Here is a 24,494-nt window from a genome sequence, read left to right as displayed (position 1 = left end):
CCACATTCTGGCAACCACTGTGCTTCATGACATGGCCTCCCAAGTATAACAACAACCAATGTCCTGTGGAGATGCATGACATTTCTCCACGGGATAAATATGAGTTTCCAAATATGGTTAAGATTGGGGAACACTAGCTAGATCATCTTATCAATGGCTTCTCCAACATCTCGCATTTCTCATCTTCCCGGTGCTAGGTTTCACTCTGCTGTCCATGTGTGGCCGAGTACATATGATTACAAATCCCAGTGTTGCTGTCCTTGGATGTTCATGAGAACCTAGAATTGATAAAGTATATCTAATACATATGAAGTGTACATATTACTAAGACTTTTTAAAAAAGGGACAATGGCTCTTATTAGCTCAGCCAATGGCAGGGCCACCACAGCTTAATCTCAAATGTAGTACTTCAGAAATTTTACCAAATAAGTTGTATGAAAACCTCTCTATTTTTTAAAAAACATGTGATACTTTTGAATCCTGAAAACAATAAGGTGATGTGTCAGATTGTACTTTAAATGTGAATCTTGGATGTGTCCATTAATTCATTCAGTTAATATTTGGTAAGCACCTATGAGTCTACAGCTTTGCGTTTGCAGAATTATATCATTGTTATAATAATAACCACTAATGCTTTTTTAATATCGTACTCACTTTCTCGGGGAGTTTAAATCCTTTCCAAACTTTAGGTCATTGGTTTTCACATCATCTTTGTGAAGTGAGATGATCTTGTGTTCTGTTACGTCCGGTGTTTACTCCAGAAAGCTAAGGACCCGAGAGTCAGCACTGCCCCCCGGCAAGCCCGGCTTGGACCCACGAGTGGACCTTGCAATCCTGGACACTTACTCTGCCAAACAATGTTCTATCTCTAGAGAATTATCTGTCCTAAGTTTTTACGGTAAAATGCTTACCTCTAATTTTACTTTTTTAAGGAAGAAAAAAATTCTATAGGGTAGTTAAAAGAATTAACAGGGACTTGGCTCTCTCCTGGTTCCAGACAGGAAATCTGTTAACGCGAATCTCAAGCCCCAAGGAGGGAGCTCTACTGCGCCCCCTAAAGGATTCTGTAATTTATAGCCTTTGGGAAATACTCTTCCAGGTTAAGAGAACTGTGAGGAGGTAGAAAGAAGTAGCCGCATGCATTTTGGGGGGGTTGTAACATTATTAGTCTTTTTCCTTAGAGTGTGGGGAAACCAGATGGATTCATTTTTGCCTTTTTAAAAAGACTATGATCTCTTAGGAACTATGGTTATACTCCTACAATTATCCATTTATTCCACATTTTATTGGAGGTCCTAACAAGTGCAGTGAGATAAGAAAAAGTAAAAAGTATAAAGGCTTGGAAAGGACGAAACAAAAATATTATTTTCATGATGATATTATTTTATACATAATAAATAAAAATAAATAATAGAATTAATAAGAGAGGTTTAGCAAGTTGGCTGGATATAAAATCAATACTCAAAAATGAATGTGTGGAGTTTCCGTCATGGTGCAGCAGAAATGAATTTGACTAGGAACCATGAGGTTGCGGGTTCCATCCCTGGCCTCGCTCAGCGGGTTAAGGATCCAGCATTGCTGTAAGCTGTGGTATAGGTTGCAGATGTGGCTCAGATCTGGCATTGCTGTGGCTGTGGCTGTGGCTGTGGCCAGCAGCTGTAGCTCCAATTTGACCCCTAGCCTGGGAACCTCCATATGCCACAGTGTGGCCCTAAAAAGCAAAAAAAAAAAAAAAATTCAAGTATTTCTATGCATCCACAACAGTTAAAAATATAGCTTATTAAAAGAGAGCATTTATTGGAGTTCCCATTGTGGCTCAGCAGTGGGTGAACACGACTAGCATCCATGAGGAGGAAGGTTCGATCCCTGGCCTTGCTCAGTGGGTTAAGGATCTGGCATTGCTGTGAGCTGTGGTATAGGTTGCAGATGAGGCTCAGATCCTGAGTTGCTGTGGCTCTGGTATAGTAGGCCAGTGGCTACAGCTCCGATTGGACTCCTAGCTTGGGAATCTCCATATGCCTTGGGTGCTGCCCTAAAAGACAAAAAAAGACCCAAAAAAAAAAAAATAGAAGAAAGCACTTATTTACGGTTACCAAAGGAGACAGGCACAGGGGAAGGAAGGGATGGACTGGGGGTTTGGGATTGGCATATGCACATTGAAGTACATGGAATGACTGGCCAACATTACCTGCTGTATAGCACAGAGAATTCTACCCAATATGCTGTGATAATCTATGTGGGAAAAGAATCTGAAAGAGAATGGATGTGTGTACATTTATCACTGAATCACTTTGTTGTACATCAGAAATTATCACAACCTTTTAAATCAACTCTACTTCAATAAAACATAAAAAAGGAAAGCATTTATAATAGAAACAAATAAACAGAGTACCTAAAAATAAATCTGAGAAAAGGTGTGCAAGACATTTATGGAGAATCATTGAGACATTAAAGAAATTCTACATAAATGGAGAGGTGCATTGTGTTACTCTATAAAAGATTCAGTAATGTTCAGATGTCCAAACTTCTTCCCAAACTGATGCAGATATTCCAATAAAAAGCCCAATAGTGTTTCTGCAAGAACTCAAAGAAATTCTGAAATATGCATCCTAGAGAAAAGCCCAAGATTAAAGAAGGCATTTCTAGTAAGAAGAATAAAATGGGATTTTCCTCACAGGGCAGCAAGATATTTTTTAAGGAAGTTATAGTAATTAAGGCAGTATTTGTTGGGTGTGTGTACATGTATAACTGAATCACTTTGTGGTACAGCAGAAATTACCACAACATTATAAATCAATTCAACTTCAATAAAACTTTAAAAAAAATTTTAAAAGACTATCTCTATGACACAAAGAACAACAAAAACAAATTATGAAATAGAGTAGAAAATTCAGAAACAGAACTTTGTGTGCAATAGACTATGATGGAGATGGCATTACAGATTACTGGGGGAAAGGATGGACTTTTAAATAAATAGCACTAGAACAACTGATTAGAAGGAAATACTTTTTTTTCTTTTTTTTTTTTTTTTTTTTTTTTTTGCTTTTTAGGGCCACACCTGTGGCATGTGGAAGTTCGTAGGTCAAATCGGAGCCACAGCTGCCGGCCTATGTTGAAGCCACAGCAATGCCAGATAGATCCTTAACCCACTGAGGAAGGCCAGGGATCAAATCTGCGTCCTCATGATTCCTAGTCAGGTTCGATAAGCACTGAGCCGCAAAGGGAACTCTGGAAATAAAATGTGATCTCTATCTTACCCTAAACACAAAAAAATTACTTCTAGGTATAATAATGTGTAAAAGGTAACACTTAAAACATTTTAAAAGAAAATACTGGGTAAAATAACTATGATCTCAGCTTAGAAAAGATTTATTGTACCAGACATAGCAATCACTAAAAAAAAAAAATAAAGAATGACAAATGTGACTATATTTTAATTAAGAACATCTGTCCATAGAAGTTTATTATAAGGAAGTTAAACCATAATCTCCACAATCCAACTAGAAATACTAAACATACACATACATATATACACATATCCACACACATATATATATAAACCCATATATGTTTATAAAAAGCTCCTATAAATTAATAGGAAAAAGAAAACAATCCATAGAAGATAGTCAAAAGCATAGAGATAGTAAACATAAGATGTTACTGTCATTTGTAGTCAGAAAAATGCTAATTAGAAACAAATGAGATACCATTTTTTATCCACAACACTAGCAAAAAATAAAAATATTGAGACTATCCAAAGCTGGTGAGAGTATAAACTGGATAATAATGTTGGCGTATTTCTAAAAAATGATACAAATGAATTTGTTTACAGAACAAGAACAGACTCACAGACACAGAAAACAAATTTATGGTTACCAAAGGGAAAAAGGAGGGGGAAGGAGGGATAAATTAGGAGTTTGGGATTAATGCACACACATACCACTATATGAAAAAGAATCTGGAAAAGCTTATATATATAAAACTGAATCACTTCACTGTATACCAGGAACTAACACAACATTATAAATCAACTATACCTCAATAAAAATCTAAAAAAAATTTTTTTTCATCTTTTTAGGGCTGAATTCACAGCATATGGAAGTTCCCAGGCCAGGGATCAGATCAGAGCTACAGCTTTGGACCTATACCACAGTCACAATAACGCAGGATCCGAGCCGTTTCTGCCACCTACAACACAGCTCACAGCAACACTGGATCTTTAACCCATTGAGGGAGGCCAATGATTGAACTCACATCCTCATGGATACTAGTCAGATTTGCTTCTGCTGTACCACAACAGGAACTCCCTAAAAGTTTGTTTTGTTTTGTTTTTGTCCTTCTTTTGGGGCTGCACCCCATGGCATATAGAGGTTTCCAGGCTAGGGGTCGAATAGGAGCTGAAGCTGCCAGCCTACACCACAGTCACAGCAACACGGGATTCAAGCCACATCTGTAACCTACACTACAGCTCAAGGCAACACAAGATCCTTAACCCACTGAGCGAGCCCAGGGATCGAACTCACGTCCTCATGGACACTAGTTAGGTTCATTAACTGCTGAGCCACAATGGGAACTCCTAAAATTTTTTAAAATATTTTAAATTTGGGTGTGGAGTTCCCGTCGTGGCTCAGTGGTTAACAAATCCGACTAGGAACCATGAGGTTGTGGGTTCGATCCCTGGCCTTGCTTAGTGGATTAAGGATCCAACATTGCCATGAGCCGTGGTGTAGGTTGCAGACGCGGCTCGGATCCCGAGTTGCTGTGGCTCTGGTGTAGGCCAGTGGATACAGCTGTGATTCGACCCCTAGCCTGGGAACCTCCATATGCCACGGGAGTGGCCCAAGAAAATGGCAAAAAGACACACACAAAAAAAATTGGGGTGTATGTATCAAAACTAAATATGTAAGTACTCTTTGATCAGGTGTTACATTACTCAGAATCTATCCCACATATATACAAAAAACAAACAAGCAAAACCTATCATTATTAATTCTAACAGTCCTACAAAATGATGATGGAACTTGACCTCATCTCAGAATAGAAAGGAGTCAAAGTAATTAGTGTCACTGGCTCTGATGTTGCACAGATCAGACACCCACAGAGTCTGATCAACAGAAGTTGATAAGAAAGGAATTGGGAATTTCAAATACAGGCGAACAATTCAATTATAAAATGTGAAGTTTTTTACATGTTTACACCCCAAGTTTTGCAAATATGTTCACTTTATGTATTTAGATTTTGCCAGAGTGTCTTTTCAAAATACTACTTATTTTCTTTAATTGGCAGTGAGTGCCAAATGCAATGATTTTTGCATCGATTGCCATTTACATAGGAAAGCCTAGGAGAGCTACTTTTGGAGAAAGCGTTTGGGTCAGCTCCATCTATCAACATATACTGAATTTTTGAGGGAAGTAAAATTATAAAAAGACTCAAGCATCATGGTTTTTTATCTAAGTAAGCATCCATCAATAAAAACCCAGACTTTCTGTTTTTATTTCCAACTAAGCATCATATTTGTTAGTTGAATTGGTAATATTTAGGAAGAAAAAGTCCCAAATTATAACTTCCCCCTTCCTTCTCAGTATACATTTGTTAAGTTAGTGCCCTTGAGGTAATCAGGCTTTAGGATCAGTGATGACATTAAATCTAAAATCATGAAAAAATCTAAATTATAATACAGATTTATAGCAAATGTTTTTATAATGACACATATACAATAGAGCCCCACAAAAGGGATCATAAAGTTTTCTTTAGGAAAAATCATGAAATCAGAAATCATAGCAAAAGCAGCTAGGTTTGGAGGACAAGATTAATACTCACTAACCACACCATTTCAAGGGTGAAGACAGGAACATTCCTCTCAACGCGTTTTTCGTAAATGAAATACAGTACTTTTACTCCTTTTGGAAGGCATTTTCAAAAAATCCTGTGCATATATTTTAATTGATATTTGAGAGGAATAATGGTTATCATTTATAAACACCCCCAAATTAAATGTTAGTTAATTTAAAACTCTAAAGGGCTTGGCAGAGCTAATGAGGGATGAATTGGGCAAAGAGATAAAGGGGGGGATTGGAGGCAGCAAAGGGGTTCAGTGTGAGTGGAGGAGGTCTGTCTGCCTTGGGGGTGCAGTGTGAGTGCTGGGGTCTCTCTGTATTGGAGGGGGTTTAGGCGGATACATCATGGTAAGAGGACTTTGCATGCTCTGGGGACACAGAGGATGGGAGAGCTCAGGTGTCTTGCCTTGTGACAATTTTTCCTGGATCAAGCACCAAAGAATCACCAGCTTATTAGTTCCAATAGTATATGCTTATTATGTTAATGTAGGAAGCCTGTGGGATGTGTCCGAAAAACAACTTGATCAGATGACTAATTCAACTCACTCTTGGGTGCAGAAGGATCATCACAGCCCACGTTTTTACAGTCTTCCAGTCATCTTTCTTTCCTCTGACCCTGTCTAACCTTTAAAAATGTTTATTGTATTTAAAATTTATTATTTTATTAAAAAACATAAATTTACCATCTTAACTATTTGTTAGTGTACAAGTGTATTCACATTGTTATAAAGCAGACATCCAGATCTTTTATATTTTTTAATTTTTTTATTAAATTGTAGGTGATTTACAATGTTCTGTCACTTTCTGTTGTACACTAAAGTGACCCACTCATACATATAGATACCTTCCCTTTCTTATATTATCTTCCATCATGTTCTCACAACTGATTGGATATAGTTCCCTGTACTATACAGCAGGACCTCACTGCTTATCCATTCTAAATGTAATAGTTTGCATCTACAAACCCCAAACCCCCAGTCCATCCCATTCCCTGCCCTCCATTTGGCAGCCACAGTTCTGTTCTCTATGTCTATGAGTCTGTTTCCATTCTGTTGATAGGTCCATGTGTGCCATATTTTAGAGTCTACATATAAGTGATATCATATGGTATTCGTCTTTGTCTTTCTGACTTACTTAGTATGAGAATCTCTAGTTGCATCCATTTGCTGCAAATGGCATTATTTTGTTCTTTTTTATGACTGAGTAGTATTCCATTGTGTATAGGTAACACATCTTCTTAATTCATTCAACTATCAATGGATATTTAGGTGTTTCCATGTTTTGCTATTGTTACTAGTGCTGCTATGAACATAAAGGTGCATGTATTTTTTTTTTTTTTGGTCTTTGTCTTTTTAGGGCTGCTCCCGCAGCATACGGAGGTTCCCAGGCTAGAGGTCGAATCAGAACTGTAGCCACCAGCCTATGCCACAGCCACAGCAATACCAGATCTGAACCACGTCTGTGACCTATACCACTGCTCACAGCAACGCCAGATCCTTAACCCACTGAGCGTGGCCAGGGATTGAACCTGCATCCTCATGGTTACTAGGAAGGTTTGTTAACACTGAGCCATGAGGGGAACTCCACGTGTACCTGTTTGAGTTGTAGTTTTGTCCAGATATATGGCCAGGAGTGGTATTGCTGGATCATACCGTTTTTATCTTTCAAAACTGAAATTCTACACCCTTTAAACAACAGCTCTTTCCCCTGCCCCCTGTCCCCAGTAACCACCAATACTACTTTCAGTCTCTATGAATCTCACTCCTCTAGATACCTCATATACATGGAATCACACAGTATTTGTCCTTCTGTGCCTGGCTTGTTTCACTTAGTCTAAGGTCTTCCTTCATGTTGCAGAATGTGCCAGGATTGCCTTCCTTTTTAAGGCTGAGTAATTTTCCAATGTATGCATACAGCACATTTTGTTTATCCATTCATCTACTGATAGATATTTGTGGTGATTTTACCTTTTGGCTATTGTGAATTGTGCTGCTATGAACATAGGTGTTCAAGTATATTTTCAAGACTCTGCTTTCAAACTTTTTGAATGTATATGCCCAGAAGACAGATGACTAAATCGTAAGGTAGATCTAGTTTTCATTTGGGGGGAACTACCTGTATCAGTCAGTAAGGCCTACCATAACAAATTTATTTTCTCAGAGTTCTGGAGGATGCAAGTCCAAGATTAAGGTCCGGGCAGGATTAGTTCCTCTGAGGGCTCTCTCCTTGGCTCTCAAGAGTCCTCATATGGCCTTTTGTCTGTGTGCACACACTCCTGGTGACTCTTCTTTTTCTTGTAAGGACACCAGTCCTGTTGGAGGATTTGGGCTCTACCTTAATGACCTTATTTAACAGGTTTTTTTTTTTCTTTCATTTTTGGCCACCCTGAGGTATATGGAGTTCCTGGGCCACGGATCAGTTCTGAGACACAGTTGTGACCTAAGCCAGCTTAGCTTGATCCTGTGTCAATGTAGGATCCCTAACCCACTGTGCCGGGCCAGGGATCAAACCAGCACTCCCAAGATGCCACCAATCCTGTTGTGCCACCGTGGGAACTCCTCATTCAACATTAATTACCTCCTTAAAGGCCTTGCCTCCAAGCAGTGTCTTCAGGGGTTTGGGTTGCAACGCAGAAATTTTGGAAGGGCACGATTCAGTCCATTTTATAATCCCACCCACAATGCACAGGGTTCTAATTTCTCAACACCCCGGCCAACACTTGTTCTCTGCCACCATGCCCCTTACCCCTCCCCCATCCCCCAATCCTCTTTCCCCCACCCTTTTTTTTGGCAGTAACCATCTTAATGGGTATGGAGTGTGACCCTGTACGTGGGACCTGGGAAGCAGGAGTTGAGTTGAGCAGCCACCCTTCTATACTGACTGCTTTGTACTGCTGACAAGTAGTATTGCCCCAATACACCAGGCTTTGCAGGTGGGAAACAGAGAAAGAAGAGAAAAGACTGACACTTCCAAGAGAATGATTTAAGAAAATCTAAGCTAAGTGAACACCGAGTCTATTTTTAGCCAGGCTGGATTACAGTTTCCTTCGGAGGTTGCATATATTAGGAGTAATCGTTTAAAAGAAGGCAGAGCTCACAGTTGCTGGGTATCACTTACAGCCTCAGCTGTGGCTGCAGCAGGCATTCTGGCCCTCCTGCTGTTGCGTGGGCACCGAGCGGGTCTTCAGAGAATGTTCACACCCAGGGCCTCAATAGAAAGGAAACCCGCAGAGAAGCCCGCATATCATAAAACTGGCATGGAGGGAAGAGCACTTAATCCTGTTTACTTTCATCTAATACCTAAGGCCTTGGATTCAGTCAACCAGAACTTCAAAATCTAAGGCAAATTGAACGCAGTAGGGTCCCTTTGAAAAGGCCCGCACATTCTGTGAGGTTGTCCTTGGTTTCTAGAAAACACTATTCCACACAAAGGAGAACGCTGCAAATGGGGAGGCCTCAGAGCTTTCTTTTAAATATTCACTTTGTAAGTCTTCAGCTCGGGGCATTTTTCAGACTTTGTTCTCTGCACAAGCAAGTGGTAGATTATAGTGTTCATGTAGAAATACATCAGATATACACAAATCTTTATGTATAGAAACAGGGCACTCTGTTCACTGAAAGAAATAACACTTTTAAGGAGCTTATGGGGGACAAGGGACAATAACTCATGTGTGCAAGAAGAAAACTCCGAGACAGAAAAAGAGTTTGCAAAAGAGATTCGGTGCTTTGGGAAAAGAAAGATCACTTCCGGCCAGGACCACCAGCAAAGAATCTCAAAAAGGAAATGATGTTTGAGTTCGACTTTTTAAAGCCGGCTTAAGCCTGAAGCCTGTGGAGAAGGAGAGAAAGGGTGTTCTAAGCAGAAGGAAAGCAAACCATAAAAAAAAAAAAAAAAAAAGCACTGAGCATAGGAAACTATGGGTATAAAAGTAGAACTATAAATCGTTGATTTGGATGGTAGAAATAAAGACAAAAAAGTTGGTTGGGATCTGGTCTTAGAGGCTCCTGTGTTGTACTTTACAATTTGGACATGTCACTGTGTACTTAACATTGTATGACTGATATATATACACACCCATCCACAGGGCCAAATTCCCCCTTTGAAGTTCCAGTTCAAGACATGGTCAACACAGGCATATCTGAAGGAAAAAATAAACCTTTAAATGTAAACCGTGCCTGTTACCTTAAAATAGCTGGTGGAAATAAAAGCAGTATATTAAGAGATAATACAGGCATACACAGGAAAGGTGGGGAGGAGGGTTCTTGCTGTAGTTAGGCATCTGGTACTGAGAAATGAGGCATGGTCACAAGGACTTCCAAATATGTTTGGCCTTTAAGATCTATAAATAGGAGGCATGCTATTTATACATAACCTCCTTACAAATACTTATTTTAAGTGGCTACTTGGGACAGCCATCAGAACTTAATTCTGAGTAGACCAGTCGCTCCCCACTTGAGCAAGGAAAAGAAGTTTTCCCAGGAAGCATTATGATATATCGTGGTTCTTTTTCACAGTACAGACAGTCCAGTACATTACCGGTTCCTACATCACATGGCTGATCTGGTAGAAAACCTAGAAAACAAAACGCACTAATATTTTGTTTTTACCATGAAAGGTTCCAACAACCTAAATGTCCATCAACGGATGAATGGATTAAGAAGATGCGGTACCTATACACAATGGAATACTACTCAGCCATAAAAAAGTACAAAATAATGCCATTTGCAGCAACATGGATGCAAATAGAGACTCTCACACTAAGTGAAGTAAGTCAGAAAGAGAAAGACAAATACCATATGATATCACTTAGTTGTGGAATCTAAAATATGGCACATATGAACCTATCAACAGAACAGAAACAGACTCAAACATGGAAAGCAGACTTGTGGTTGCCAAGGGGGAAGGGGAGGAAGTGGAATGGACTGGGAGTTTGGGGTTGGTAGATGCAAACTATTACATTTAGAATGGACAAGCAATGAGGTCCTGCTGTATAGCACAGGGAACTATATCCAATCACTTGTGATAGAACATGATGACAGATAATATGAGGAGTTCCCGTCATGGCTCAGTAGTTAACGAATCCGACTAGGAACAAAGAGGTTGCAGATTCGATTCCCTCCATGGGTTAAGAATCCAGCGTTGCCATGAGCTGTGGTGTAGGTCGCAGACATGGCTCGGATCCCGCGTGGCTGTGGCTGTGGCGTAGACTGGCAGCCATAGCTCCGATTAGATCCCCTAGCCTGGGAACCTCCATATGCCGTGGGTGCGGCTCTAGAAAGACAAAAAACAAAAAGACAAAAAATAAAAAATAAAAAGAAAGAATATGAGAAAAAGAATGTGTATATATATATATATATATATATACACACACACACACACACATATATATGTGTATATAACTGGGTCACTTTACAGTAGAAATTGACAGAACATTGTAAATCAACTATCATTTAAAAATTTAAAAAAGAAAGGTTCACATATACATAAAAGTATAGAAAATAACATAATGAACTCACATATACTTATCACAAAATTAGATTCTGTAATTATCAAGATTGACACCTTTGCTTTACCTATTCAAATTTTTAGAAAAATCCTGAGGCTTTATAATGTGTTCCAGTCATTGTCATTTCATTCCCACTACTTCAGCCAGCATCTTTCATACACAGGATCATTTTCTTAAGTAATTTTAATGAGATCCTCACATTTGACATTAACAATAATTCTTTGGTTTCATCTAAAATGATAGACATTTACAATCAGATTGCCTCTATTGTCTCAAACAGGCTTTTTTAAAGAGTTTGAGTAAGAATCCAAAGAAGGTCCACACTTGACATTGGTGATTATGTCTCTTACAGCTCTTAATTTGGACGAGGCTCCTTCTCTTCCTCTTCTTTCTCTGTGCCCTTGACTCGTTTAAACTGGGTCTGTTTTCTCACAGAACATACCACATTCTGCATTTGCCTCTTTCTTAGCTTCCTGGTGGTATTATTTAACTGTTCCTCTGTATCAAAATACATTTTCGAGGTGGAGATTGTCAGTTTTCTATACATCAATGCCCTCCTTGGAGATAGTAAATAAGGTAGGGGAATTTATTGGGATGAACATAAGCTTTTGGTTTTTTTTCTCAGACAGGCAGAACTGATTTTTTTTTTCTTTTATGGCTGCATCTGCAGCATGTGGAAGTTCCCAGGCTAGGGGTTGAATTGGAGCTGCAGCTATTGGCCTATGCCACAGCCACAGCAGCACCAGATCTGAGCTCCATCTTTGACCTATGCCACAGCTTGTGGAAATTCTGGATCCTTAACCCACTGAGCCAGACCAGGGATCAAACCCGCATCCTCACAGAGACAATGTCAGGTTGCAACAAACTGCAGCATAGGTCGCAGATGTGGCTTGAATGTGGTGATGCTATAGCTGTGGCGTAGGTCAGCACCTGCAGCTCAGATTCGACCCCTAGCCCAGGAACTTCCATATGCTGAAGGTGCGGCACTAAAAATAAATAAAGGAATAAATAAATAAATAAATAAATAAATAGGAGTTCCTGTCATGGCACAGAGGAAACGAACCCAACTAGGAACCATGAGGTTGTGAGTTCAATCCCTGGCCTCCCTCAGTGGGTTAAGGATCCGGCATTGCCGTGAACCGTGGGGTAGTTCACAGACACAGCTCTAATCTGGTGTTGCCGAGGCTGTGGTGTAGGCCAGCAGCTGTAGCTCCAACTAGACCTGTAGCCTGGGAATTTCCATATGCTGCAGGTGTGGCCCTAAAAAACAATAAATAAATAAATAATATTGAATATAGTTCCCTGCACTATACCGTAGGTACTTGCTGTTTAACTGTTTTATATATAGTAATGTGTTATGTTAATCCCAAACTCCTAATTTATCCCTCCCCCCAGCCCCTGCTATTGCTTTTGGAAACCATAAGTTTGTTCATTATGTCTATGAAAATGTGTGTGTCTATGTCTTTCTGGTTTGTAAGTAAGTTCATTTGTATCTTTTTTTTTTTTTTTTTTAGATTCCATGTACAAGTGATGTCATATGGTATATGTCTTTCTCTGACTTACTTCTCTCAGTATGATAATCTCCAGGTCCATCCTCGTGGCTGCAAATGGCATCATTTCATTCTTTTTATGGCTGAGTAATATTCCATGGTAAAGATATACCACATCTTCTGTATCCATTCCTCTGTCAATGGGCATTTAGGTTGCTTCCATAGCCACATGAACAATTCAAACCCAGCTCAGAAGAGAAATGTTTCCTGAGACAGGATTTGGGGATTAAGTACCACCTGGGCTCCCTTCTGGGTACACATCCTGCCTCCCTTGGAGCTGGGCTCAGCCATGTGACTTGCTGGAGCTAAAGGAACAGGAGCAGCAATGACCTTGCTCCAATCAACTCTGACACCATGCGAAGCTGGTGATGTAAACTGATGGGAGCCCCCATCAGCCTGGGTCCCTTAGCAATTCCGAAGAGCAGAGTCCCCGCGGGGCAGTCCTGACACGTGTGGTATAAGCAGAAATAAATTTTTGTGGCCTTAAACCCCTGAGATGTGGAGATTATTCATTACAACAGCACAATCAATCCTATCCCGACGAATACTCATTCTAAGGAACAAATATGAGAAAGTCAATAAATCACAGGAGGTTTTCTCCCCCTCCTCCCATTTCTCCAAACTTCTCCTCTAACCACCACCACAACCACCTGAGAGAAAATGAAGAAACCCTTTTGCGTACAAATCTAATATTCCTAGTTCTTTCCTTCGTTTTCCAGCTCAGGGGTGGTGATGTGATGAGATTTCCGAGAGACCGTTTGGGTCATCCTCCAAGGTACTATCATTATGGTGGGGATCAATGTCTGGACGCATCTGTTTCTCAGTCGTCGTCATGACATTCTCATGTCATTCTCGCTTGACAGAGATATTTTGGGGCTGCAAAGTGATTTGCCTTATTTTCTTCAAGTGAGAGAAAATACATTCCTATCTGAGTCAGGTTGCCTTCTACTTGAAACGACAAGCTAGCCACCTGCCAAAGGTGAAGCTGTGAAAACAAGGAGGTCTTGGGATTCTATCTCTTCAGAAAAGAGGGGGGTGAGAGGGTTTGAAACCTAGGGAGCCTCTCCCCAGAAAACACACCCACAGACAGTGTGGTTCAGCCTCAGGAGGCTCATGGGACAGCACTCCTGAACCAGGAGACACGTTTCCACCTGCCCTAGAACGATGTCACACAGCAGAGCAGTGATGTCCCACAGCAGAGCAGTGTAGGCAGAGGAAGTCACACCCAATTCAGAAGCTTGAGTCCAAGCTCTGGCACTGCCCCTACTAGCCATGAAATCAGAGTGCTGTGTCCTTTTAGAAAGGCGACATCTCTTCTGAGCTTACTGTGTGTCACACAGCATTTTAAGATGGGGACAGAGCTACAAGGATGGTTAGGACAGGAGGCCTGTCCCAGGCACCCTCTTGGCTTAGTGTACAAATACAGGAGAAGACTCCCCTCCCCCTCCCCCTCCCCAGTTCTAGTCCCAGAGTGCTGGTTTCTAGGACTCTGACTAGGCCTCCTTTGCCAATGGGTGGGGTCACCGAGCTTTATAAAGTTCCTTTGTAAAGATTTTCTCTCATTCCCTGGTTGTCTTTTTTTTTTTTTTTTTTTTTTAATGGCTTCCTTTGCTGTGCAAAAGCTTTTAAATTTAGTTAGGTCCCATTTGTTTATTTCTGTTTTTATTTCCATTACTCTGGGAGGAACCAAAAAAAAAATACTGCTGTATTTTATGTCAAAAATCTACTATAAGGATCCATGTACTGTAATTTCAAATTCCGCTTCTTCATTGCTGTATAGAGGAAAACTATTGACTTTTTGTGTATTAACCTGATATCTTGCAACATGCAATGAGTACTGATTAATTTCGAGTTTATTCTTCCAGATTTTCTACCTAATACAAACATGTCACCTGCAAACAAAGACAATTTTTCCCCTTCTCAAACTGTATACCTTGGATATCTTTTTCTTTTCCAATTGTCTTATTGCTAGGACTTTCAGTTCGATGTTGAACAGTAGCGGTGAGAAGGGACAGCTTTGCCTGGTTCCTGATCTTAGTGGGAAAGCTTCTATTTTCTCACCATTAAGTCTGATGTTAGCATTCGGCTTTTTGTACATTACATTCCTTTAAATGCGGGGAGAGGTGAGGAGGCACTGGTATAAAGGATGATTTCAAGCAAAAGGTGTTGGATCCCACTTCCCCGGAGTTATCTCCACCCAGGCCTTTCCTTTCCTTGATTTAGTCCTCCTCCTGGCAGACATCTCCGGTCTCCTCATCTGTGTCTATTGTACGTGGTTATGCCTGCCTGGCTTTAGAGCCAATCCTAATTAAGCCACAAAGTCCACAGGCAACAGGACATCCCAACAAATGGGGCGAATAATTAGTATTTGGTGTTTCTAGAGTAAGTCTGGGGCATTTTTATGGTCACTGATCTATTACTTCTCCTAATCTACATTTGTTCAGTCCACAAAACTAAATGGCCACTCACTTCCTCAATAGCACCATTACCACTCTTCATTTTCTGAAGCCGAATAGTCTAGGTTGGAGCCATGACGTGTACCTGGCTTTTGCAAGCCTCCATGGTCCTCCAGGAGCTTATATTTTCCCATATGTCTACATTTCAGCTTCAAGCTGGACTAACCACCAGAACATGATGCTGTTTTTCTACTGAACATCACTGTTGCCATTTTGTTACAACTCCTGACAAAACATGCCTCATCCCTGCCCCCTTGCTGGATCCATCCCTTTAGGTCCACAAACCTTATGATATCACATACGGTTCTGCCTTTAAAGAGCCAGACCCGCAACTCAGTTTTACTTAATCCAGTTGCAGTTTCCTCTCAAAATTGTTAGGCTTAATATGTCTCGTAGCTATACTACCTTCGTTAATAATTCTGACTTCCTTTGTCTCTTTTCACCCTAATGTTATTTCCCTAGAAAGACAGCATCTCATCTGATCCTGCTAATCCATTAGAAATCAATTCTTGAAATATGTACAGTGTCAAGATAATTCATATAAAAGGAGAAAATGATGTCTTATCATTATACTTATTTAGGTCGTATTATGAGAAAATTAGGCTACCATCTCCATTGCAATGTCTCCTAAACCTGTATTTCTGGCCCAGATCCCTTCTAAGTGTCAGATTCATATATCTAACTTAGACCTTTCCACCTGGATGTATTTCAGGTACTTCAAACTCAACCTATCAGCCTGAAACGCAGTTTTCACTCTGGCCTTCCTCACCTCCCTGATCAACAACAATTATAGAAACCTTGCTTGGGAGTTCCCGTTGTGGCGCAGTGGTTAACGAATCCGACTAGGAACCATGAGGTTGCGGGTTCCTTCCCTGGCCTTATTCAGTGGGTTAAGGATCTGGCGTTGCCGTGAGCTGTGGTGTAGGTCGCAGACTCGGCTTGGATCCTGAGTTGCTGTGGCTCTGGCGTAGGCTGGTGTCTACAGCTCCGATTAGACCCCTAGCCTGGGAACCTCCATATGCCGTGGTGGGCGTGGCCCTAGAAAAGGCAAAGAGACAAAAAAAAAAAAAAAAAAAAAAAAAAAAAAAAAAAAACTTGCTTATCTTTATTTATCTCGTCTACCTAATTGCCCAGAGTGGGAATTGGGCTACATTTTTCATTCTTTCACACTTCACATCCAATAAACCAACCCAAATATTTCTTGAGTCCATCCATTTCTTACTATGCCCACTGACGACATCCTAATTCAGGCCACCCCACAATGGCCTCCCGGGGCCCTCACAGTAAAATTCAAACTGGTTAACATTGTACAGCAGACTTCTTTCTCAAAGTATTAGTGTGAATCAACTCATAATGGCCTCTGGTCTAGCCCTGCGTTTACCTGTGACAAACAGCTGTCTGCTGTCTACCATGAAAGATAAAGTACACAACACAGGAACTTTTGAAGATTGAAAACAATAAGTCCATAGCAGATAAACTACTTATTCTAACTCATAGCTAAGTGCTTTAAAAAACTCAGCTAATGGAGTTCCTGTTGTGGCTCAGCGGTTAATGAATCTGACTAGGAACCATGAAGTTTCGGGTTTGATCCCTGGCCTCGCTCAGTGGGTTAAGGATCTGGCGTTGCCGTGAGCTGTGGTGTAGGTCGCAGCCATGGCTTGGATCCTGAGTTGCTGTGGGGTAGGCGGGTGGCTACAGCTCCAATTAAGACCCCTCGCCTGGGGGCCTCCATATGCCTCAGGTGCAGCCCTAAAAAGACAAAAAAAAAAAAAAAGACAAAACAAAAAAAAAAAACACAAAACCAAAACTCAGCTACAAAAACCTGCCATATGGAAAATAATAAATAAAATAACATTTATTTTAACGAGCATTTACTATGTGCCAGGCATTGTTCTAAGAATTTTGTGAATATTAATTCACTTCATAGTTTTATTTATGAGAGAGACACTAAAACTACCTTATTTTGGGGGCAAGGAAAATGATTCACACATTGTTAAGAAACTGGTACTTGGTCACAGAGCCAGGATTTGAGCCAGGTAGTTTGCCTATAGAACCCAGGCTCTCGGCCAGTGCGCTATGCTATTTTTCCATGTTTGATCTATGAACACTGGAAATTTCTGACTGTCACAGGTCAAGTGGTACTCGTTACATTTAACATTATTTACGATTGTAAAATTTTGTTCATATATTATAGAACCAGTGGTGTAGAGAATTTATCATCCCTGAAGAAACTATATATTATAGGAGTAATGTCCTTATAGGAGAGGCACATTGATTTCCCTGTCCATGCAAGTACTAACATCCCACACTGTTAACCTTACTCAAAAGACTTCCTGCAGAGTGTCTTCCATGATGAATTTTATCTGCTGTGTTTGTCTGGCACACATGGACTCAACACCTCATCGCTTTTCACTTGTGAACATGTGCTTTACTGCTCTGTGTCACTGCAGGATGTCTTCCATGAGGAATTTTATCTACTCTGTTTGGCACACATGGACCCAAACCTTCACTGTTTTTTAGTTGCAAACATGTGTTTTATTCCTCTATGTCATCCATCTCTTCAGTATGTCACTTGATATATGCTTTCTTGCAAGTAGGCAGTAAGATTCTGAAGGAGGAGCACTATCTTCTATTTATTCTGCAATGAAATTTCCTTCACAACTTCACACTTAAGCACCACATCCCAACAATCCTGAATTTTTCCGGGGGAGGGTAGGGGAGCGTCACATGCTCTTTTGAGCTTCAATGCAGTATAACAATGATAAATTATAAAGCTGTCTAAAGTCGGACATATCACATAATGTCTAGCAGGCATCTCAAACTTTACATATGCCCTAAACCCAAAGTAACTTTTAAAAATCAAATCTGTGCCAACTCAATTTTTTTCTCCCTCAGTAGCAGAAAATTTTCACCCATAAACTTCTCTCCCATGGTCACCAAATTCTAAACTCTGCTATTACAAAGGCCTCTTGTGACTGTCACTTCTATTTCAACTCCACTGACCCTAACCACATTCAGCCACAATGATCTCTCACTCAGACCATGGCAATAGCCTTCTAAAAAGAATGCTCTGAATTCAATGTCTTATTAGTTGAATCCAACCTTTGTGCTGCTACGTTTCCAAACATCAATATAATCACAGGTATTCACTGAAAACAACTTATAAAGAAGTCCTAATTCCTTGCTATGGCATTCACTACTTTCCATCTATCAGACTTGTTTCCACCTGGCTGGCTAGCTTACTGAGGTTAGAACTATGTCTCCTTGAAAATCTGGGACAGTGCAGTGAGACTCTCCCACCCGTGTTTGTGTAGAGAAACTAGTTTTGTTGAACTGGAATTATTAACATAACTCTTATACCACGACAGCTCAGCTGGAAATGTGGCCACACTGTGTGTGTCCCTCTACTACCACACTCAGAGAGGCTCCTGGGCCGCTTCAGAGCACTGTCATCACCTTCTGGGTAGAGCAGCAGCAGAGAAGGCCGACTGTGGGCAGTCAACTGGCTTTCCTTACTCGGGAGTTTGGAAAGGGAGCCCTGATTTACTTTCACTATTCCTCTGACAGATTTGACCTGCCTCCAAGATTGAGTGGGACTAGCAGTGATAAAATGTGATCGAAACCAAAAAATGACTTTCTTTTTTACTTTTGTCATTCTATGGCCTCAACATTATCCTAAGCATTGTGCTAACATAGCCTAGAAAGCAAAACTATACCTTGAGCACGGCAAGTTCCCAGAGCAATCTCAGCTCTGACAAGCAGCGGCATCTTTTCAAGTTCGCGAGAGAACAAGAGAAACATCGGGTTCTTCCTGTTTCTCGCGAGAACTAAGCACCAGCTTGCAGCTTGCAGCATCTCCTGGGTCAACAGCAATGGCGGCCGAGTTGTCTGAGCGGTTGTTTTCGCTGGAACTGCTCGTCGATTGGGTACGCCTTGAACCCGGGCTGCTTCTGCAGCCCGTAGTCGCGCTGGAGGAGCAGGAGGAGAAAGAGGAGGCGGAGGCAGAAGAGGCATCGCAGCCGCGGCGCTCGCGCGGTCTGTGTCTCGCCGTGGCCTTCCGCCTGCTGGACTTCCCCACGCTGCTGGTTTACCCTCCCGGCGGCCCCGCCTCCCCCGCTCCCGAACCTCGACCGGGCCTGGTCAGCTTCGGTCGCGGCAAATCCTGTCTCTTCCGCCTGCACCCCGCCACCCTGCACCGCCTGCTTCTTCAGACGCCGCTTTACACCTTGCTGCTGCAGCTCCGCCCTGGGCGCCCGACTCCTGCCCCGCTGCTCCTGGGGGCCTGCAGCATCTCTCTGGCCGCTGCAGCCCGCAGGGTCCTGGGGCCCGCCGCCTCCGGCTGCTCCCAGGGTTATCGGGGAAGCTTCCCTCTGCATAACCAAGAGGGGGAGCGGATTGGGGACATTGCCCTGGGCTACCGTCTGACTGATCTGGGAAGCAGCTTGTTGGGTCATCTGGAGCAGCCAGTCACTTCCACGGGAGTCGGAGTGGCAGTAGAGGTCAGTTCCCAGACCTTGCAGGAGAAACAGCAGCCGAAGCAGCTGAACTCAGAGCCACACCCAGGAGATGCTGATAAGCCTCTGGTGGATGTGAACATCTCAACAGCACAGAAGGATTTGAAGGACCACAGTAAGGCCAAGTCTGGTAACACAGGTTCTGTGGAGAATGGCAAAACCAACTCTCTTATTTGTTCAAATGCTAGCAGTGAGAGGCGCGTTAGCCCCCCAGATCAGGAAGAGACAGAGTTGGACATGGAAACCAACATAATTTGCCCTCCTCCTCTGTATTACACTCATCTGACCCAAGAAAAGACACCTCCTAAACAGGGTAAAATTACTATTGAGTCTCAAATGAACGCATCTGAGGAACTGGATGGTACTTTTCCTGAAGAAAAACTTGTAAATCCCCCAGCACATACCAATCCTTCAGAACATACAAATTCTGCAACGCAGGAGAGGCCTCCTGGGCTTATAAATCTTCCACATGTTCAGGATACAGGAGCCAGTAACCAAACTACATACCCTCCTCAGAGTGAACAAAATAGAATTAATACTATAAGGCAGCTGCCTTTGTTAAATGCTTTGTTGGTTGAGTTGTCCCTGTTATACAGCCAACCCATGGCAAGCCCTTCTCATATACACCCTCACTTAGCCTGGTTATATAGAACTGAGGATAAGAGGTCGCCAGAATTTTCTGCCAAATCCACATGTAAATCCGAATCAAAGAAGGATGAGCTTTTTCGGGGGGAAAAGGAAAAGACAGTGAGTCTTCAGTATAGAAGGAGCCAAACTGAAAATCTCAAGAAAGGTAAACATTTTGAAAAGAAAGGTGGTGCCCTCCCAAAAAGAGTTCCAAAGGGAAAGCTACTTTATGGCTTAACAAATACACTTAAACTACGTTTAAAGCAAACAAACCCTGGTATGTTGGCAGTACACGAAAAGAGAGAACAGTATAGAAAAATGCAAGCCCAGATGTTAGATGCAAAACTCAGAATTCCATCATCCAAAGTTAAGGTATTCAGTTTTGCAGAACAACATCAACTGCCTAAAGATAAGAATGAATCAGATGCATTTTTTGCTGAAATAGTGATACCTCAAAGCAAATTAGTGTAGTTTTGGATCACTCCAGCACAACTCAAGAAACTCAGCTGAAATGTGCAACTGAAAAGACAGTTGATTGTGGTGAAAATAGAACCAGTGATGATTTATTGGAAGAAATTGTGGATTCTTCAAATTCGATTGTCTCAGAAAAATTTGTTCATGCAGACATTCTGAAAGGGGAAGTGAAAGTCCACAGTTTGGGTGTTTTCCAAGAGGTTGCACTTGTTGACAGAACTATAGTAGGTGAAGAGCTAGGTGATAAGCAGGTCAGAACCATTGATAATGACATTCCTACTGCTGATGCATATATGAGTGAAAAGAATCCAAGTAAAAGTAGTTGCTGTGAAAGCATCTCAGAGATGAAGTATTCAGATGACTTCACCAGCCCTTGCTGTTCTGAAGACAGCAACAGAATTTTACAAGCTCGTGATAACAGTCCAGGGACAGAAAATCCAAAGCATAGTCAACATACAAGTAAGTCGAGTGAAACAAGATTGTCCATGAGGAAAAATAGCAGTGAACAGAGTTCTATTCTTAGCCCACCTTTTTCAGCTGGATCACCATTACTCTCAAATAAAAGATTTCACTTTGCAAAGACTGAAGATAAAAGTTTGGAGGAAGCATCTCGTATCTCTACTAGTGATTTCTCTTCATCACTTTGGACTGAGGAAAAAGAAAACCAGACATTTATGCACAAAGTTATAAAAAGGGATCAAGGCAGCTCTACTGAACTTAAAACAAGAACTGGTTGCAAGTCCTCAGAAAAAAGCCAGTCACCTCGGACATCTCAAGTGAGTTCTTATCTGCCGTCTAATTTGTCAGAACTAGAACTTAATGTCCTGGATAGCAGTACATCACATCACTTTGAAGAAGACAGCGATGACATTGGTCCACTAAACATTTCCAAGCAATGCAAAGATATTTGTGAATTAGTAGTAAATAAACTTCCAGGATATACAGTGTAATCCTGTATGTGCTTTTAAATAACATTTAATTTTTTATAAACTGTGTGTACTGTTAGTGAAACAGTTTTTAATAGCTCTACATTATTTTTAGTACATAAATTTATGTGACTAATTCTTTTTCAGAATGTAAATGTTTGTCATTCCTTTGGTGGGTAAATAGGATTCTACCACTGAATCTGACAAAGATCATGTGATCACCTTATAACCTAGGTAAGTTGTTTTATAAGATAAAAGTATCTTCCTAAACTGTCTCTATTAAAGTATGCCAAAATATCAGTCATCCTAAAGCTGACTTCATGCACAGCATTGAGAAAAGGCTGGTTAATAAGGATAGCCTCACATTTTAATGGGAATAAATCATTTAGTGAATATAAAAGACTTACTGTATGAGATGCAGAAAGGTACAAAAAATTTAGGATATAGCCCCTGCAGTTTTGAGAGCTTACAGTTTTATATAGATGTTAATTTTTAAGAAGTCTTCCTGGACACATACACATTCCATATCTCCAGCAGGTGAAGTCCTTTGTATATGCTGTTGTGCTTCATATTTTTTATACCACAGTTTCTGTGTGTGATTAATGTTTATTTCATAATATGTTGTAAGTTATGTAATGGAAGGGACCATTTCTGTTTTGTCCACCAATATGGTCTTAGTATCTGGCATAGTCTCTGGCTGGGGTGCAGTAAAAGCACTTGTTGAACAAATAAATGGTGACCATTTATTGTAAGCAAGTTTTCATTATTATGGAGGAAACAAAATATAAGCAATATCGGAATCATCAGAAAGATAATTCTTTAAAATACCTAATGAGCTGGGGTTGTGGGATGGAAATCCTATAAAATTGGATTGTGATGATCATTGTACAGCTATAAATGTAATAAATTCATTGAGTAAAAAATAAAGTTAAAAAGTAATAAAAAAATAAAATACCTAATGAAAGGGATTAGAATTAAGCAGTAAAAACAAGGAAAAACTAAGACTATCCTTATTGGAGACATGGTTATTTGACTATAATATTTTTGTTTTGCTAGATATTAACATCCTTTAGGTATTCTCTGAACTATTTGGAAAAGGGAGCCAAAAAAGTTGTCTTCCTATACAGTTTCATATGTAGAAATCCAGTTTATTGTCATTTCAGCTTGGTCCATAGTTATTTTTAACATATGAAAGTTTGTATGAAGTCTAGTGATCATTTCTTTATGGTTTTTTCCAGTGATTTTATACTTAAACCTTATTCTGTGTTCAGATATTTACATATGTTTTCTTCTATCTGTGTTACATTTTAATGTTTACATTAATTTTTAAAATATAATATTTTGGGATGTAGGAGGCAAGGCCCTAATTTTTGTTCCTTTAAAAAAATTAAATAATTATGTGTTGTCTTTTGAATGATCATAATAGTAGATGGAATTTATATAGATGTTAAAAGATGAAGATACTGTATTTCGAGGAAAAGTATGGATAAAAGAATGATGATAGGAGTGAACATCGTGTATTCATGGAATGTGAAAATATTATCTTGACAGAATGGAAGATAATACTGAGTGGTAGAAAGAAAATTTGTTGAGTAAGAAAAGTCCCAGATTGTAGAGAGCTTCAAATACCAAGCATTATAGTAATGAAGTCCTAAGCAATAGAAATAGTAGGGTATTTTAATTTGTAAATGAGTACCAGTTAAGTAATTGATATTTAAATTATCAAAATTAGTTCTTAGAGAAATTTCTGAGAGAAAGTTTTACTAGTGAAAGTTTTGAAATATGAAATGTTTTTAATGTCTAATGGCTATGATCTTAATTTTTTGGTAAATAGAAAGCATATGGTATGTCATCTTGCAAAATCAAAATCATTTAATGGCAGGTGCTGTAGTGAGATTTTCAGATGACATCAGTGGGATTGTAAATTGTTAGCAAGTTTTCATTATTATGGAGGAAACAAAATATAAGCAATATCAGAATCATCAGAAAAATAGTTCTTTAAGTATTTTATTTGAGAGCAAGTTGTCTGTGATGAGAGTAAGTGAGGGAAATGATGAACTCTGTGTTTAAGGTACAACAAACACTAAGGAACTAATGTACTTTAAATCAGAAAATTGAGTAGATGAATAAGCTTCTCTTTGAATTTTCCTGTGAATACTTACTTCTAGAATTGTGGTGGTGGTTCTTCTAGCTTAATTCTAGTGAAAAATACCTATTTTCATGTATTTAGTACTTCCTGTTTGCGTCCTGTCTGGAAATTCTGCTTCTTGTTTAATTCCACAACCTATAAACTTAGTTTTTGAAGAATATCAAAATAGATACTACTCCTGAACCCTTATTTATCTCCTTAATTGCTTATAATCATTGAAACATGAAATAGTATATCCGGGTCATGTATAAAGGAGCCTGTCATGTAATTATAAAGCTAAGCTACTGCAATCCAGCTTTTATGAGTAGCTTAGGTGTCTAAACTGCTGTGAGCAAAGCTGAATGGGAAATGAAGTTAGAACCTACCTCTGTGTAGTATTGATACCTGCAGCCTAGGAGGCAGCTGTCAATGATGACAGTTCTTTGAACTGTTATTGGGAGCAGGTCCGGAGAGGA

At 40.2% G+C, this 24,494-nt stretch overlaps 1 protein-coding gene across 1 annotated transcript; it reads left to right on the top strand.

The window, feature by feature from the left end:
• On the top strand, positions 12,971-23,881 carry MAP10 (microtubule associated protein 10). Its single transcript, XM_005670971.3, is given in 2 exon segments — positions 12,971-20,926; positions 20,929-23,881. Coding segments are annotated over 2 exon segments (2,691 nt in total). The 5' UTR covers positions 12,971-19,221; the 3' UTR covers positions 21,915-23,881.

The sequence above is a fragment of the Sus scrofa genome, chromosome 14 (assembly GCF_000003025.6).
Source record: "Sus scrofa isolate TJ Tabasco breed Duroc chromosome 14, Sscrofa11.1, whole genome shotgun sequence".
Lineage (NCBI taxonomy): Eukaryota > Metazoa > Chordata > Mammalia > Artiodactyla > Suidae > Sus > Sus scrofa.
Note: the sequence above shows the minus strand (reverse complement) of the source record. Positions and strands in the feature narration are given on the sequence as shown.